We start from the raw sequence: 16,873 nt of genomic DNA, 5'->3' as shown, positions 1-16,873 counted from the left end.
ACCATAAATGTATTTTAATAATGAGATTGTTAATATTTACTCTTCTCATAAGTAATTAAATATGTAAATGGCATAGGAAATGCAGAAACTAAGGATAAGTTTTATTTTCAGAATTGACTCTTAAATATTATAATCTCCGCCTTATGAATATTACTACGTACATACATCAAATTAGAGTTTGAAAAGAAATATAATATTTTTGTTTTGTTATAAGCGATAAGGAAATGTCTGTATTTAAAAAGATGGCTGTTAAAACTATGTGAATGACAATTTTATTTCAATTATACTCTTGCGTGTGTATTGTGAATGTTTCTTCCATAATTGTGAGATTTTGATGAGAAATATATATTCAATCACGATCTTTATATTATGTATTTCATATGTATGTGAATAAATGTTGAGATAAAATATAATCTCTAGAATGTTTTGTTTTACGTATAACTTAATGTATAAATAAATATTATATAAAGGCACCTTTGCGTGTCATTTTTTCTAGATTAACTCGTTAAATAGTTGGGTACTCCACTACTGTAAATATGTTAATAATAGTCATTGAAATTGAAGGATTCAATAATGATTTCTATTGATGCAGATATTTAACTTGTCTAGTTTTGTTTAAGATACTTTTTCTTTGTTTTTCTCAGTACACCCGGTTCGCTTCACTCTTTCTGTTTAGATGATTGGTTCTCTGTACAAAACATGCAAAGGCTAATAGGATATAAGCATAAACGAATAAAGACAAAAAACAAACCACTTATTTTACTTTTAATCTCACTTAACACATTTCAGACAAGTATTTTTTACTATGTCCGCCTCCGTAGTGTAATGGTCAGCACGCTCTGCTAACGTTCTGGAGGTCCCGGGTTCGATTCCCAAGGGGGGTAAAATAAATATAAGTGATTTTTTCACTGTAATATTTATTCAATATTACCCTGGACTGGTACCTGAAGCGGAGGGCTGATCACCTTTCCTTCATGTTTAAACGATCAAGATAACACTGCGTTTATATGACGCAGTGCCCTATGCACCATTAGGTGCGGATAAGGGTTTATTATTATAATAATTTTTTTTTACATGTGTTCGACTGGGATTGAGGCAAGAGCAGATACTTCTAGAACAAAATCTCGACTTCGAACGTCCGAGATGTAGACTCTCCGATCCATAGCCGGAAACACATTGCGAGACCGAGTAAGAAATACCGACATCAGGAGCATGTGTTGACGGAGGATATCGTGAGGTGGGGACGACAACGAAAGCGATACTGGAATGATCATGTAAACAGAATGTCAGATGACAGACTTCCACGTATCGCCCTTTAAGGAATCCCTGAAGGACGCAGACCCCCAGGCAGACCTCTAAAAAGGTAGAAAGACAGCTGGGAGTCAACATCCCAAGAGCTACAAACGGAGGTACAAACAGATCCTTAGGATCTAGAAAAAGAAGAAGAAGAATAAGTTTTTTACGCTGGCCGCGGAATTTGATAATTATGTACATATAGTTAAGACCTTTATAGAGAGATTGGTAAATAATATTCTTATAAAAACATTAAATATGTGATTCTTTCTTTTCTGACTTTGAAATGAGGCCGGCGCAGAAGATAAATATTTTTATCTTCTGCGCCGGCCTCATTTCAAAGGTATTCAAAGGTATAATAGGGTATTCCCTTCCCGTACTTAAGCATCAATCTATCTAATGGGTAGAAATTCCTTTCCCATGCGAAGTGTGTCTTTCTTTTCTTGTGGTTCTTAAAACCACCTTAATTTTTTTTCTACTCTGCACTCCGTTAAACTAGGTATCTACTATATTGCAAACATGTAGCACTCCGTGCATTTAAAATGTCTTCGAGAGAGGGTTCCGTGGTAAAGTCATATGTCGGAGCAGATCAAAACGACTTGCTGCCCAAAGTTGCACGCTCCTAATGCGTGTGAACATATGTTTATGTTGAACTTATGTTATGTGAACATTCACTAGTAGCAATCAAGGGTATATGATATTGTTAAATAAATTTAAGTAATTTTTTAACTCTAATATTTATTCAATATTACCCTGGACTGGTACCTGAAGTGGAGGGCTGATCACCTTTCCTTCATGTGTTAACGATCAAGATAACACTGCGTTTATATAATGCAGTGCCCTATGCACCGTTGGGGTGCGGATAAGGGTTTGAAGAATAAGATTTTATAAAGTTGTCAATAAAAAGTTAAGTTGTACTGAAAAATATTTATTGCAATAATAACAAATATAAACAAAACCATCTATGCATTTCAACAATTATAATAAAATTCTGTTCTTAGCTCATGGTTCATATTATTTGAATGAGAGTATTATAAGATCATCAAAATTTAAAAACATTAAAATAAAATAGTTAAAAATTGATTTATAGGTACCTACTTTGAAAAAAAGAAGTTTCATACATACTACTTTCATTCATACCTACTTACATGAAATACAAATGTTCATTGAAAATATTATCAACTGCTTGACAGTTAGAAAGATGCATTGGAGGTTCATCAAGCAGTCGATATGTTTATTATGGCCATCTGGTAGGTACAAATTAAATAACAACAATGTGCATAAAATGATAAACCCAGGATTTTTTTTACAATAAAAGTAATAACAGCAAGAAATAGCTCCAAAGATATCAATTGTATATGTAATGATGCTGTGTTATAATCAATTTATCAAAAAGGTTATCAACAAGTTGAACTTACAAATCAATTAAGCGTTGTGATGGATTTTTATATAATAATACCTATAAATATAAGTAGATAATATGATTTAAATGCACAATTAATATAAAAGTCAGTGTGATTATTTTCATAAACATAACTTTGTAAAAATAACTTTCAGCCACATAATTGAAAGTAATTATTCTGTTATATAAAAATAAGTACATGATGTATCATAAAATGAAAAGGTATAAATATTAAAAATGAGTTAAACATTTTCCTTACGGTGCTAAAAAACTTCTGCGTGCAACGGCGATAAGTATTTTGTACACCGTGGTTTGAAAACGGAAAAAATGTAAATACATATTACTAAATGTTGCTTTTATTGACCACAGTTGAGGTTGAAATATAACAATTTTGTAATGTTAGCTCTGGCTAGTAAGAAAATACATTGCAAGTAGCCGCAATAGCGACATGACTGCTACAGAGGACGACCTATGCGCTGCTAAACGCGCTACAACAATTATAATTTAAAAATAATAACATGTACGCAAATTTGTAATAAATTTTTCCAATTATCAAAACAAAAACAAAAAATATTTAAAAAATTTAAAGCGATGTTTATATGTATTAAATTTTATTCCTGTTATTCAATTTATATCTATATTTTTCAACTAAACTTTAATCACCATCGCTTATACATGCTTATTTATGTAAACATTGAAGGCCGTAACATCTAAAAATTTGGTGTAGATAAAATAAATATATCGCTCACTCCTTTCAAGAACGTCATAAATCAAAAATCATAAATTTTCAGTTGTGCATGTTTTCGGAATGCCCAAAAAATGTACTATATCCCAGTAAAAGAGGCATATTTTTGACTTAATATTTGCCCACTACATGGCAGAAAGTGTTGTTTTTGCATTTTGAAGAAAAGGTATTGTTTAATTATTTTTATAAATATACTAAATATTTTTCAAATGGAAAAAAAACCTTCAGGTTTTATCTAAAAGTATCTGTTGCACGGTAAAAAGTTCAATAAGTGGCTTGATATTTATTTTTAATACATTGTATTATATTTTTAAACTTTAAAAACGTTCTCCTGAAAAATCAAGTTTTTTTTATTTATGACGTTCTTGAAAGGAGTGAGCGATATTTCAAAAACATGTGCAGTGTGTGTATCTCTACGTGGACGTAGCCAAAGGGACATGTCATGTCTCTATTCAGCAAAACAGTCCGCCTCCTTCGTTTCTTTTGACCTCGTTGCGCACATAGTTGAGTTGTTCTTCATTTAGTCCTAGTTTGGGCGCCTCCGCCTCGAATTGCGCGAGGCCTCCAACTCCCACGAGATAGCCATTAAGACGCGCTGCCACATGGGACTGCTGCAACATGGCTCCGACTTTGAGGCCAATTGAGGCGCAGAGGTCTTTGTGGCCCTGAAGTCGGTATTTCTGATGATAACTAGAAAAATAAAATATTCTTATTGTTTAAAAAAAATTGCGTTCTATCTGTCATTGTTCGAGGACTTAAAATGGCTAACCAAATAGATAAAGTACAATTGAATAACATGACCGCTCACTCAGGTTTCTATTCAGGAGTTATACTAGCGAGAATCACACAAATGAAAGATTTACCTTGAGATCTTAAATATTCCCATACATTAGAGTCTCAAATGTCAATGTTAGGAGTTGAAATATTGTAATAATAAAAATAAGTAACTTGTTCACAATATTTTCGGGTGTTTCAAATCCCTGTTAATGAATCTGGGTTTCTCCAACTAGTTAAGTTATTTTTACATTTTGACATCTCATCATAGATGGAAGAATATGGAAGTCCCAGATCTCGGATATTTTTCCTAAGAGTAACCTTACTCTTAGGAAAATACCCTATATCTTTGTTAAGATGTCAAAATATATAAATAACTTGTACTCACATCTAAAGACATATTTACATTGTTTAAAAAAATACATATGAAAATAATACACATAAAAAATATATATAATATTAATCACAATAATTGAAGTGACAATCAGTGCGATAGAACTTACTCTTCAGCAGGATAAAAAGGTCCGGCAGGTGCTATCTCTGTCCTGAGCTTCTCCTTAAGTTCCTGTTCCTTCCGTTTGTACGATTCTTCCGCCAGCTTCTTCTGCTCCTCGTCGTGGTACAGGATCAAAGACATGTACTGAAAATTATAATAAAAAGGAAATATTTAAAGAAATAATGACTCAAGGCAAATCAAACAATTATACTATTACGGGGCTCGGGTATAGGTAATAATAACTCGTATGACAGGCATAAACAGGTCGCTATGACAGTACAGTGACAAGTGAGTGCAGTCTTCCCTGCCTCAATCTCATAAGGGTATAACGTAAACATTCCCTGCACCACGCCCTGCTCCTAGCAGGTGCTTGGGGTCATAGTTCAAGTTGCTAGAAATATTGCGCCGTAACAATACACTAAAACAGTCCTCAGTATGAAATCAAAGGTAAAACTCACACAGGTCACAGAAAAACACCTCCCAAGTTTAGGCAGGGAGGTGTTTTTCTTTATGATTTTCTTTAAGGTCACCGTCACCTTCACACAGTCATGTGTCTGGTGACAGTGTTTTTCTATATGTTGTTTATTTGGTGACTGTTTTTTCTGTATGTGTTTTATTAATTACTATTAACATGTTACATCAAAGTCACTTATTTGATGTTGTTACATCATTTCATGTACTTTGTGTTACTTTGTCTAATCTACTGGTCTTAACCAGAAGATTAAAAATGCAGAAACTAATCAAACATACACTACTACATTTAGTCGGAGGAACTTTGAGTATTGTGCAAAAAAGTTTTATAACCTACTCTCATTATCAATAAAGTCATTTAAAAACGGAACTATAATAGAGGTGTGTAGAAACTAAATAGATTGTGTGAGCCACTTCATTCTTGATTGCATGACTCATGATAGATACCAACTAATAAGTCATTCATTGTAAAACGCATTCGGCATAGGAAAAAAAAGTGAGGAGCAATTTTACAAATTTTTAATTGTAAATATATCTTCTTAGTGTAGTCCTTATGGCCTGTTTTTAAGACGGATTAGTCTCCTGCTATGTCGATTCCCAGCTGTCAAGCCATCTCTTTGGTGGTTTGCCTGGGAATCATCTATCTACCTTGCCAGTCTAATATTAATAAACAGATAAGACAAAAATTAGACAAGATTTTGACAATTTTGACCCCTCTGGGAATCAAAAACAGATCTCCAGCATGGTAGTCAAATGTGCTAACTACTAAACTATGGAGGCAGCCAAAACGAAGGCATAATAGATACTTTTAATAAAAAAGAGGAAAGGAGAATATGGCTAGGGCACTCGGGATTGTACATCTCGTACAAGCTTGTGTATATGCTACTTTAACATTAATCAGACCAGTTTGAAAATTTCGGTTACAATAACAAAACCTGGTCACTGATATTTTTTTATGGTAAAGCTATTGTACATATGTAGTTGATGTTTTATTATTCTATCATAAAATCCTGTTTCACTAAGAAATATCAGTAGGTTATCTAAATACGTATATCAATTACGTGACTGATTAAACACTGGATAATGGAATTAAAATGATGATAAAACATACAGAATTATGATGGAAAATATACTTTATATTCTTCTCTTTCAGAACAGTTGATTCGGAACAATTTTTGAAGTAGTGGAGTGATCTGGCTGAATTTAGAAATCTAATAAAAAACAATTACCTGTCTCTTGATCTTGGTGGTCAGGCCATATTCGTGATTGCCCCAAAACATTTCTAGAAGATCGTTGAATGTGACTTCTTTCGGATTAAAGTCAATTTCTATTACTTCTGTATGGTCCCCTCTACAAGTGTAAAAAGCAAGCAAGATTGTCAAAATAAAGCAATCAAGTGAATTTTTGTTTTTATTTTTAAAAGGAATAACCCACAAACCTATTATTTTAGGGCAGTGGTTCTTAACCTGGGTTCGATGGAACCCCAGGGGATCGGTGAGTCAGTCTCCCGGGTTCGGCGGAGGTCAAAATACACACCCGACTTATTGTACGACATATTGATTTATCTAATAGATCTAGTATATTATATGAAAGGAATCTATAAAATATTATGCAAAATGATATGACATACGATATATTCATTTATCCAACAGATCTGGTATATTATTTAAGAGGAATATATCAATCCAACAATACATTTTTCCAATTAAGGGTTCGGTGAACGGGCATATGAAACTGTTGGGGTTCGGTACCTTCAACACGGTTAAGAACCACTGTTTTAGGGGTTTGTCTGCAGGTAGGATAGTAAGGAAATGGTAAATAATACATCGTAAACACTCAAACCAACCAACCACTTGAAAATAAATATTTCTTGAATTCATTTCGTAATTGGCAGGAATTGAACCTGTGACTCTGTTTCGCAGTCGAGCATCTACCCGACTATGCGATGGCGCCTGATGCATACATAAACTACACATTATACTTTTTTATGTTTATTTTTAATACTAATTTTTATGAACTACTCCATATATTGTGCGGTATGAAAAGTAATTCATAACATTTGTGGATGATATCTGTGGGTGTTAATTTGATTTTGACTGGCATTAAGGTCCAGGTATCATTATTGGGCACATAATTAATGACTAGGTATTTTAAATATTAAAAAAAAAGGAACATACCACTATTTGAGTTTATTAATGTTAACAAGACTACTTTCGAGAAATAAAGATGTTCTTGTCAACAGGTCAAAATACAAAGTATGTGAAAATGGCAAAGTGAAAATGCAGTTTGTTTTTCCACCTGTTGATAACAGCAATAGTTCTCAAAACTAGTTATGTATACATTAACGCGTAGTTAGCGGGAAACGGTAAAAAGCGTTTTTAACTACTATTGGTAGAGAGCGAGAGACGCTTATAATTGTTATATTTGCTTACTTTTGGTACAGCGCGAGACCTCAAAAAACACTGTACAGATTGGACTTGGGTTTGCGGTTACTTGTGATTATGTTACTAGTAATTAGCTTACTAGTAATTAGTATACGACCCTAATTAGAATACTAATTATGGTTGGGATTGATGAAAAAACCGTCTGCCAACAATGTGTTAATAAACTCAAGAAGTGGTCTTATACAAGTGTTCCATTTTTATATTAAAATAATCATGTTATTCCAAAAAGTTAATGCCAAATCAATAAATCCTTGGCTAGCTGAAGTAAAAAAATTCTTACATATTCCTATATGACGGAGCTTCACTTTTTCCACCAGCATAACCAACTCTGGTCCTCACAACTCCAAGTTTGGCCCCAAACAGACTGTCATTGGACCAGAAGCATCCCATACCAAAAGTGGCTTTCTGAACCGGTATATCTACATTGTGGAGTGGTGTTGATCCCTGGAAGAAGAAAAAAACCATAAAAAAAAATAATTTAACCCTTAAGGGGTCAGCAGATTATTTTCTCAATTTGAATATAGATATTTTACTTTTTAAACAATAACAGGCGGGATTATTTCGCAAATAAAAAACGAGTTTTTTTGTTAGTGTGAAAATGCTAATGCTTTTTTTTATAATTGCGATTTTTTTTTTTTTTGTTTCAATATTTTGCCGTAATCAATTTGTAAACATGAATGAGAAACTGCAGTGTTGAAAGGGACAAAAATAAATTAAAGACCAATAAACTCGTTTGTATGACATACACAGGTCTATGATGTGATTTTTTTATATTTTTTATTTCGATATTTTCCGTTTCAATGAATGTCGTATTTCTTAAAAGTCGAATTTTTGACGGGGGATTTTTAAGATATTACAATCGATAACTCTCGATTAAATTTCGGTAGTTAAAGGTACAAAAAGAATAAATAATTTAGACTGAAATATCAGATGTCTACCGATATTTGGGTACCGTTATTGTGCCGCCAAAATTCGCTCGCTTGTTGTAAAGGTAAAGGTGGTTAGAAAATCGTGGTATACAGGTACATTTTGAAAAAGATTAAAAAACATTATTTGTAGAAAAAAATAGCCTGGGGTTTAACCGTTAATTTATATTTATTGCGTGTTTCATTATTCGTTTTATGACGTATTTTATGCGTAACCCTTTAAGTGACAGAAGTATGGGAATTATTTTTAAATAAATAAAAAAATATAGTTCTATTTGTCTTGAGTTTTTTCGGCAGTAAATAATTTTTGCTAACATCCAGAAGTGGCAGCATAAGTATCGCATTTAATTTTAATTTTCTGGGGTAATTGTTTCCCAGAGACATATCGCTCACTCCTTTCAAGAACGTCATATATAAAAAAAATCGTCAATTTTCAGTTGTGCATGTTTCCGGAATGCCGAGAAAATGTCCTATATCCCAGCAAAAGAGGCACATTTTAAACTTAATATTTACCCGCTACACGGCAGAAAGTGTGGTTTTTTACATTTTGAAGAAAATGTATTTATAATGTTTTTTTAATTTTTTTAATATACTTAATATTTTTCAAATTGAGAAAAAACATTCAGGTTTTACCTAAAAAGATCTATTGCACAGTAAAAAGTTCAATAAGTGGCTTGATATTTATCTTTAATACATTGTATTATATTTTTAAACTTTAAAAACGATCTCCTGAAAAATCAAGTTTTTGATTTATGACGTTGTTGAAAGGAGTGAGCGATATGTGGCTCCATAAACGTTCCATATTGTGGGAAACTATTCTCCAGCACCACTAAAAGGGTTAATTATTTACAAATCGTATTTGTTTATCTCATATTACGCTCAGAAACCACTGATGACTTTGTTCCTGCGGGTCAAGTCGCTAGCGTAAAGGCAAAGGGTATATCTGTCTCCGACCAAATTTTACAGGAGAGCAAAAACAAACTTGTGAAATTACATAACTCATTTGTTTTCTGTATTTTTACACATAGATATCTTCATAAAACTAAATAAGTATTGCAACTACAGCTATTTTGTGGAACAAACTTAGGAAATAAAAAAATTGCCATTACACTACCGAAATGTGACCAGAATCGTTAGAATTAATATATACCACAGTCGCAAGCGGCAAATCATGCATCCTGTTTGACGTATTACATATTCTATATCTTATAAAGCGCAAACATGTGGTTTGTAAGCCCCACAGAGGCTTACAAAGAATGATGAAAGGTTAAGATGGGCCGATCCCGGCGGCACTGCAATGCCGGGCCAACCCGCGACAGGAGTGGAGCAAGCCCCGAACATCCCGTCACATTCCAAAAATCAGTTTAATATACTGGTCCCGCATTGCGGGAACTATCAGATATTAAGCTGATAAGAACAGATACTACACTTTGATCTTAGCCAACAGGCCGAGAAGCGATACCGTAACTGGCAAAACCTGAGGTATATATTGAACATGTAGAACGTTCTGTAAGCGCACTGGGAACGAATGTGGCGCCATCTAGCGAAAAAAAGGAACTAAAATTGAATGGAAGTCAACGTCATGACAAAAAGTAACATTGAAGTAATTAATTAAATGTAAATCAACATAATCTTTTACTAAATGTTACGATACACAAATTATTTGTTTTACTTTTTGTATTAATAGGAACAAGCGCCTTAGCGTAGTTGGGTAGACGCTCGAATGCGGAAATGGCGTTACGGGTTCGATTCCCGTCAGCTGCTAAATGAATTAAATAAATATATATTTTCAATTACTCTCAGTGTTTGCGAGAAAATGACTAAGAAAGTATTGTAAATTTGGTAAATGTGAACGAGAGAACAGGAGGACGGCCAAAATCTTGGCACGACCAGATCAATCAGAACCTAAAATCTGATCGTGTCAAAAATCTACATAACCGGAAGGTATGTATGACTAGATGTGTGGATATGAAGGAAGCTAGGAGTAAATATCAGAATAAACGAGTGAGGCGTTCCATCCTCTCTGCCTACCCCTGCAGTAAAACGGCGTGATGGAAGACTTTGAACTACAAAATCTGGCATAAGCAAGCGTTGCTGATCATAATTTATCTCACGTTATATAATTGTGTGAAAAATAAATTCCATTCGATGTAGATAAAAAAAATAGATACCGCATTTTTACAAAGGAAATATTTAAAAATAAAGCATAGATAAGGGTACGTATTATTTTTACAGGCATCGATATTACACTGGTTTGTATTTAAGTACTGACTGAGTAAAACATGTCGAGCACTTTCATATTTTATGTAATATAAACAATAAATGTATGGTGTAAGATTTAATTAGGTTTATGACTAAGGTAATGTATTGTTAATTACGTATATATGCATCCAAACTTGGATATGTGTCACGAGGCTTGCATGCCTTATGTAATGAAAAATGTCATAATTATGTTTTACAAGTACAAGCTTCTCTAAGTCCATATGTTTTCATTATTTTATCTATTTATGTGTAAATAAATAATTTTTATACCGATTATATACATTATTTATTAATTTTACGATTCGCGTAAGAGTTCTGACATTCGTGCAATAAAAAAGTTTTTCTTTAGAAATCGATTCATAAATTTATTAATAAGTATATCCACATGGGAGGTCAAGTCATTTCGGAACATGAATCGTTTACCTTAATATTAACTAAGCCTTTAAAAGAGTTTCAATATAAAAAAAGAGAATCTCTGTTCTAAAGAACGACAGCTAGCCAACTCACGTGACTGTCATTTACACTCAAAAATATATAAGAGTCCATTAAAAAGTATTAAACTTCCTTATCGTCGTTTATTTGAAATAACCTAAAAATAAATTTTCGTTGTGAGTGAAACAAAATAAACTTTCGATAGCATTCTGCTGTTCCCAGAAATTAGACATTTTTAACACAAAACTCCCTCTATACAAAATATATTAGGTTTTAAAATTTAAACATTTCACTCTGATTATTAAGATTGATTTTTACTTTCCTTGTATTTAATTTTAATTTTATTTATATTACATATGTTTAATATTGTATTTGGCCAATTATTCTAATGTTATTGTTTTTATGTCACCCAGTCCTGTCAAAAATATTTGAACCCAGAAATTTTCTCATTTACATTTATTTTTACTAATAAGAAAGTAAAAACAACTTAACATGTTATCATTATTATTGTTATTGAATTTATTAAAAACTTACAACGTTGCTTGGTTTCATTTTCGATCCAAATTTGGAGAAGAAATTCATAAGTAATTCGTCTTGTTTTAATATATTTTTAATGAAAGTGGATATAAAACTTCACTGACGAACTATTGTTGACATTACACTGGCCGAAGTGAGAAATAAACAGTAACAACACAAAATATTAATAAATCGACTGATCGCGGCACAAATTGCAACTCAATAACAAAACATTACGTCAAGTGAAATGACAACACTTCTAGAAAATTATAAAAATAACATAGATCGCAAGCTTGGAGCATATGATCTCGACGTTTGAAAAAAGTATGGAAATTTCGGACATACTTCGAATAGTCCTATTATGATTGTCTCACAGGTTCACAGTAGAAAAAAATACACCAAATAAAGCATTTTTAATATAATATCAAATATTTACTTTTATTTCAAAACATGTATGCTAAATGTTGGAAAAATTCCCATAATTAACGGCCCAAGATATTGGTGGAGTTAACTCGCCGGACTAAACGAGGTAAATCTGTACTTCATCTCCTACCCATTTTTAGGAAGAGAAAGATGGTGCATTATAAAGTACGCTCTATTTCTTTTCACCGGTACATGTTCATAAGGACGAAGTAGTGATATATTCATATTTAATTCTCAGATCCCTCTTGCTAACCTTACACAACTTTACAGCAAACCAATACTAAGGTTAACTTTTAACTTTCACATCGAATTTAAAATTTAAATTTCAGGCCCATACTGGCTTTTTCGGGCACGCAATTAATTTTTTCACATGGCATACCACCTGAAATAGACCTTCGTGTTTATGATATTACTCCCACAATACAATACTTCGTTTACAAAGAAAGTCTTTCGAAAATTAAATATCCATAAAACGTAAAAAAAACACTGATTTCAGACAAAAATTCAGTACGCCCACTCTTTCACAATATACGTTCACCTTAAACTCATTTCAGCGGCAAATTCAAATTCACATTATAACAATTGCGTAATGAGCTCCGGGAAAAGAAGCTGCATAGCCTGGAAGCTGAGGATAATTTTCTAAGCGAAGGAAAACAGTATTCCCTACTTTATTCTTCCCGGAAGACTTCAACCTGCGGAAAGTATAAGCTTAGCTGACAATTTCGCAAGTGGTGTCTAAAGCGTCTCCCTTTTCAGGGAGGCATAAATCACTAATGACAATATTTAGTCCTATGGCTGACAACTTTCAACGAGATCAAATGCATTATAAGAAGACTAAAGTCACACAAGGCACCTGGCAACAATGACAAAAATAGTACTTAAAACATCAACACAAGACTATAGTCAACTCGCTGATGATTTTTAACATCTGCCTCGACCTAGGTCATTTTACTATGAAACTCCACTAATAATAAATACTTACCTCTAATTGATGGAAGATGTCCATATTATAGCGAGATCTTTACAAAATTCACAAAATTAACAGTTGCTCTGTGATAAAAACAGTTTTTTTATAGTTAAACGATGAGGGCGTTTGTGCACTACACGGAATTTTACCATCCGGCACGTCGATGATTGGCTTGTGCTTTTGTCCATCTTTCTTCGGATCGGTCCTGTTGATCGGTGCATGAACACGTTGTGAGTAAATTCGATCACGCTAAACTGTCGTGGTCACTTTCATTTTTCAAAACCGGACTGCCAGACGGTAAAATTACGGGTAGTGCACAAACGCCCCGAGGGTCATTTTTCTCATGCAATATTTCTTTGAAAAAATTCTTAAGAATCTGAGCTGACAGAATTCGCAGACTTAAAGTTACAGGCGTACCTCAACTTTCGTACATGATTGATTCCTGAAAATGTGTGCGAACGTAGAGGGATGTAAAAAAAATGTAAAAAACACCAAAAATTGTAATTTAAAATTTGTGTTTGTCAAAAATGACTAACTAAGTACACATATTGAATTAAAATTATATTTTCTTAATAAACTTGTTAAAAGTTAGTTGTATTTTACAATTTTTTTCTTTTTTACATAGAGAGTTCTGTAACATGTCTCGAGATACATAAAAGCTTCGTTCGTATTTTTTATTGTTAAGGTCTTGATGATTTCTTCAGGTTCTTCTTCCTTACTTTCAATTTGTATATTATTTTCATTCTCTTGTCAGTCCATTATAAAATCATTAGTCAAGGGTTCAGAATGAGATTCAATCATCTCATTAACATCTTCACTGTTAACATCCAGGTTTACTTCGTTCATTAGGTAAACTATTTCAAGTGTGATGGTTTCTGGAGTTTCATCAGAATTTATGAACCGCCCATCATTTGAGGGCATAGTTGTTTTAGCCCATGCATCTCCAATATTGTTTATTGCGTTCCATATGTTATAATTCAGAATGTACGTAACACATTCACATACATTTCATGGTTTGAAAAGGAAACAACTGCACGGAAACAAAACATGTTTGCATTATGGCCAAATTTTTTTTTTAATGTGCGAAATAGCAAATTGTGCGAAAGTCGAATGTGCAAAAGATGAGGTCCGCCTGTATAACGCTTTCATCTGTCAGGGTTAAAACCCCATGATTCGCTACTATAAAGCACAAACAAAAATCAAATATGTTTCTTGGAAAAACCTGTGAATGTGTTCGAGTGTGTAAATTAAAAAAAATACGAATATTTCAATTCAGAAATTTTATTTATTTATATAGTTACATAATGTATAATTTTCAATAACGGAAGGACTTATATTATAAACCATGGAATGTCGACGTATTGCAAGGAGCACATAAGTACAAAACAGGAAACATGTTCTTTTATGCATAAGCAAAAAAAAAATACAATTATTTTTACAAAAACAACTAAACCTTCGAAATGGCAAAATAATAGAATATTATTACAAAGGATAGTGGAAAAATAAATGATCCCATTCTTCAGTGATTAAAATATAGTACACTTAAATTATTTTAAAATTAGGCACCAAATTTTCTCAAATTATTTTTATTTACAAGCTAAGAATAAAGTATTATTCCAGCATCAAAACATAATTTACAAACTGACATCAAAAAAATTATTTCATATTTCATTAAAACGTAAAACTAAAAAATAAATAACACTGTTTTATAAAATTTTCATAAATAAATTGAAGGGTTACGCTATATTTTTATTAAGATAAAAAAAATTAAACTGTATTTGCAGAAAATTAAATATTTGGTTGGAGGATGCGAAAGGCTTTGTTTATTCTTCTGGTTTAGTTATAGTTAATTTATGATAGATAAAAATAAATATAGCACGAGAATTATTCTAATAAACATATTTCCATTGGACACAATTTAAAAATAACATTTTAAAACATCCCAATAAACATTTTGTTCATGTTTTAAAACGTTCAGCAATTTTCAGTTTCTCCTGTAAAACTTGGTCAAAAGGAGATGACCAGGCATCAAGGCATACAATATGCACTAACATTTTACAGGTAATATGTGAATAAGTAGAAAGATATTCAAATTCAAGTTTAAAAATTGGTCAAATTATATACATTTAATAGAAAAATATACATTTTTATTTTACTAACAGACTAGAGGACTAATGGAATGCAAAAAGCTCTTGAAAGGCAAGAAAAAGCAAGTAATTGAATTTTTTTTGTATATGTACATCTTCTTACTTAACAACAGAGTTTTGTTCCCACAACTCGTTCAATAAGCGAGGAACCAACATGACAATAATAGGGTGCATAGTAAAGTACTCGCTTTCAAAGATTGCGAATGATTTGTTTAGTGAGACATACATTTAAAACGGCATCCGAAAGCCAAGCTGAGAAAGGGGATTCATAAGACTGAAGCTGAGAAAAACCATTTTTCTTTGTGACCAGCTAGATGACAGCTGATTACCAAGTCAACCGGAATTATTAAGTAAATTAGTAGTTTACCTTTTGTTTCATTCTTTAAACATGGTCAGTTAACATGTTGACTGCCATGGCAATTTTCAGAATTCTGTTCAAAAAAACCGATTTCATTTACAATAAAAATATTCATTCTCTTTTTTATTTTGAATAATATTTTTATAATTATATTTTCTATTCATTTATTACTACATTTTCTGTTCATGTAAGCTAGCATTGATTTTTTGTTCTCTTCCCATGCGCCATCTATCCATATTAGCACTGATATATGAATATGGCAAGTAAACATAGTACGAGATAACTCTTAGTCGGCGTCCTAGCAAAGAACGCAATCTACGAGTTATCTCGTAGTTGACAGTCAACGTGTTAATGAAAAAAAAAGTTTAAGAAAAAATTAACAGTTCAGTACATCTTCGTGCTGATGAGCCGGGGTTGCTATTCAGCAGGTAGGTTGTTAAGCGAGGCATATATGTATATTGGTCAATATTTATAAGGATAAATAATCGCAAATGGTTTACAAAATACAAATCAGTGTTTGCAATCATTTATTGAATGCGAGCTATGTGACAATTTAATCATTTCAAATTAAAATAAAACGCCCAATTTTCAAAAGATTTCATATATTGAATTCAATATTTAAAATACTCATTATCAAAAATAGATACTCTAAAGAAGACATATTGAGAAAGATCAATAGTTTTATATATTAGTAAATAAAGCAAGTTTATCTAAGGGATGGACATCTTAGTTATTATTTTTGAGTAATCCACCGGAAATCTACAATGCAATGAATTATTTTTAATTTAAATTTGAATTGGTAAATATTACTATTTAAATATCAATAGATAAGACAATTTATTATTGTTATATTTTCAAAAAGGAAAATTTTTCAAATACGGTTTATAATATTTTACAATGTCGAATTTTTATACCATAAACTCTTTACTTACAAATGAAAAGCATACTTATTTTAAAATTAGATAACCATGAATCAACTTATATACTATTCAAAAGATATTTTTATATTCAACATTACTCTTATCAATAACATTGAACAATAATGAAATTTGATTCACGTTTTATACATTTACCATTTGTAAGTGAAGAGTTTATGTTAAAATATGTATGTATGAAAATACTACAAAGAATGAATCCTATATTAGTATATGTACTTAAAAATATATTAAGGAAATCTGTAATAATGTTTTGTTTAGGTATTCTAATTAAAATTATTT

General features: G+C 32.0%; 1 protein-coding gene and 1 non-coding gene across 2 annotated transcripts; both read right to left on the bottom strand.

The window, feature by feature from the left end:
* Positions 1 to 2,205: 2,205 nt before the first annotated feature.
* On the bottom strand, positions 2,206 to 12,048 carry MsrA (methionine sulfoxide reductase A). The gene is made up of 5 exons (XM_088267896.1): positions 11,780 to 12,048; positions 7,906 to 8,069; positions 6,411 to 6,531; positions 4,718 to 4,854; positions 2,206 to 4,130 (listed from the first exon to the last, which is right to left on the bottom strand). Exons 1-5 carry the CDS (start codon positions 11,825 to 11,827, stop codon positions 3,893 to 3,895), a joined length of 708 nt encoding a protein of 235 aa, XP_088124022.1. The 5' UTR covers positions 11,828 to 12,048; the 3' UTR covers positions 2,206 to 3,892.
* On the bottom strand, positions 9,819 to 10,011 carry LOC148304689 (U2 spliceosomal RNA). Its single transcript, XR_015838311.1, has one exon. It is a non-coding gene; the product is annotated as a U2 spliceosomal RNA (small nuclear RNA).
* Positions 12,049 to 16,873: the final 4,825 nt, after the last annotated feature.

Source organism: Brachycentrus maculatus, unplaced genomic scaffold (assembly GCF_059751285.1).
Source record: "Brachycentrus maculatus isolate JH-2025_06_01 unplaced genomic scaffold, ASM5975128v1 h1tg000306l, whole genome shotgun sequence".
Lineage (NCBI taxonomy): Eukaryota > Metazoa > Arthropoda > Insecta > Trichoptera > Brachycentridae > Brachycentrus > Brachycentrus maculatus.
The sequence above is the reverse complement of the archived record's forward strand: the minus strand, read 5'-3'. Positions and strand labels throughout refer to the sequence as shown.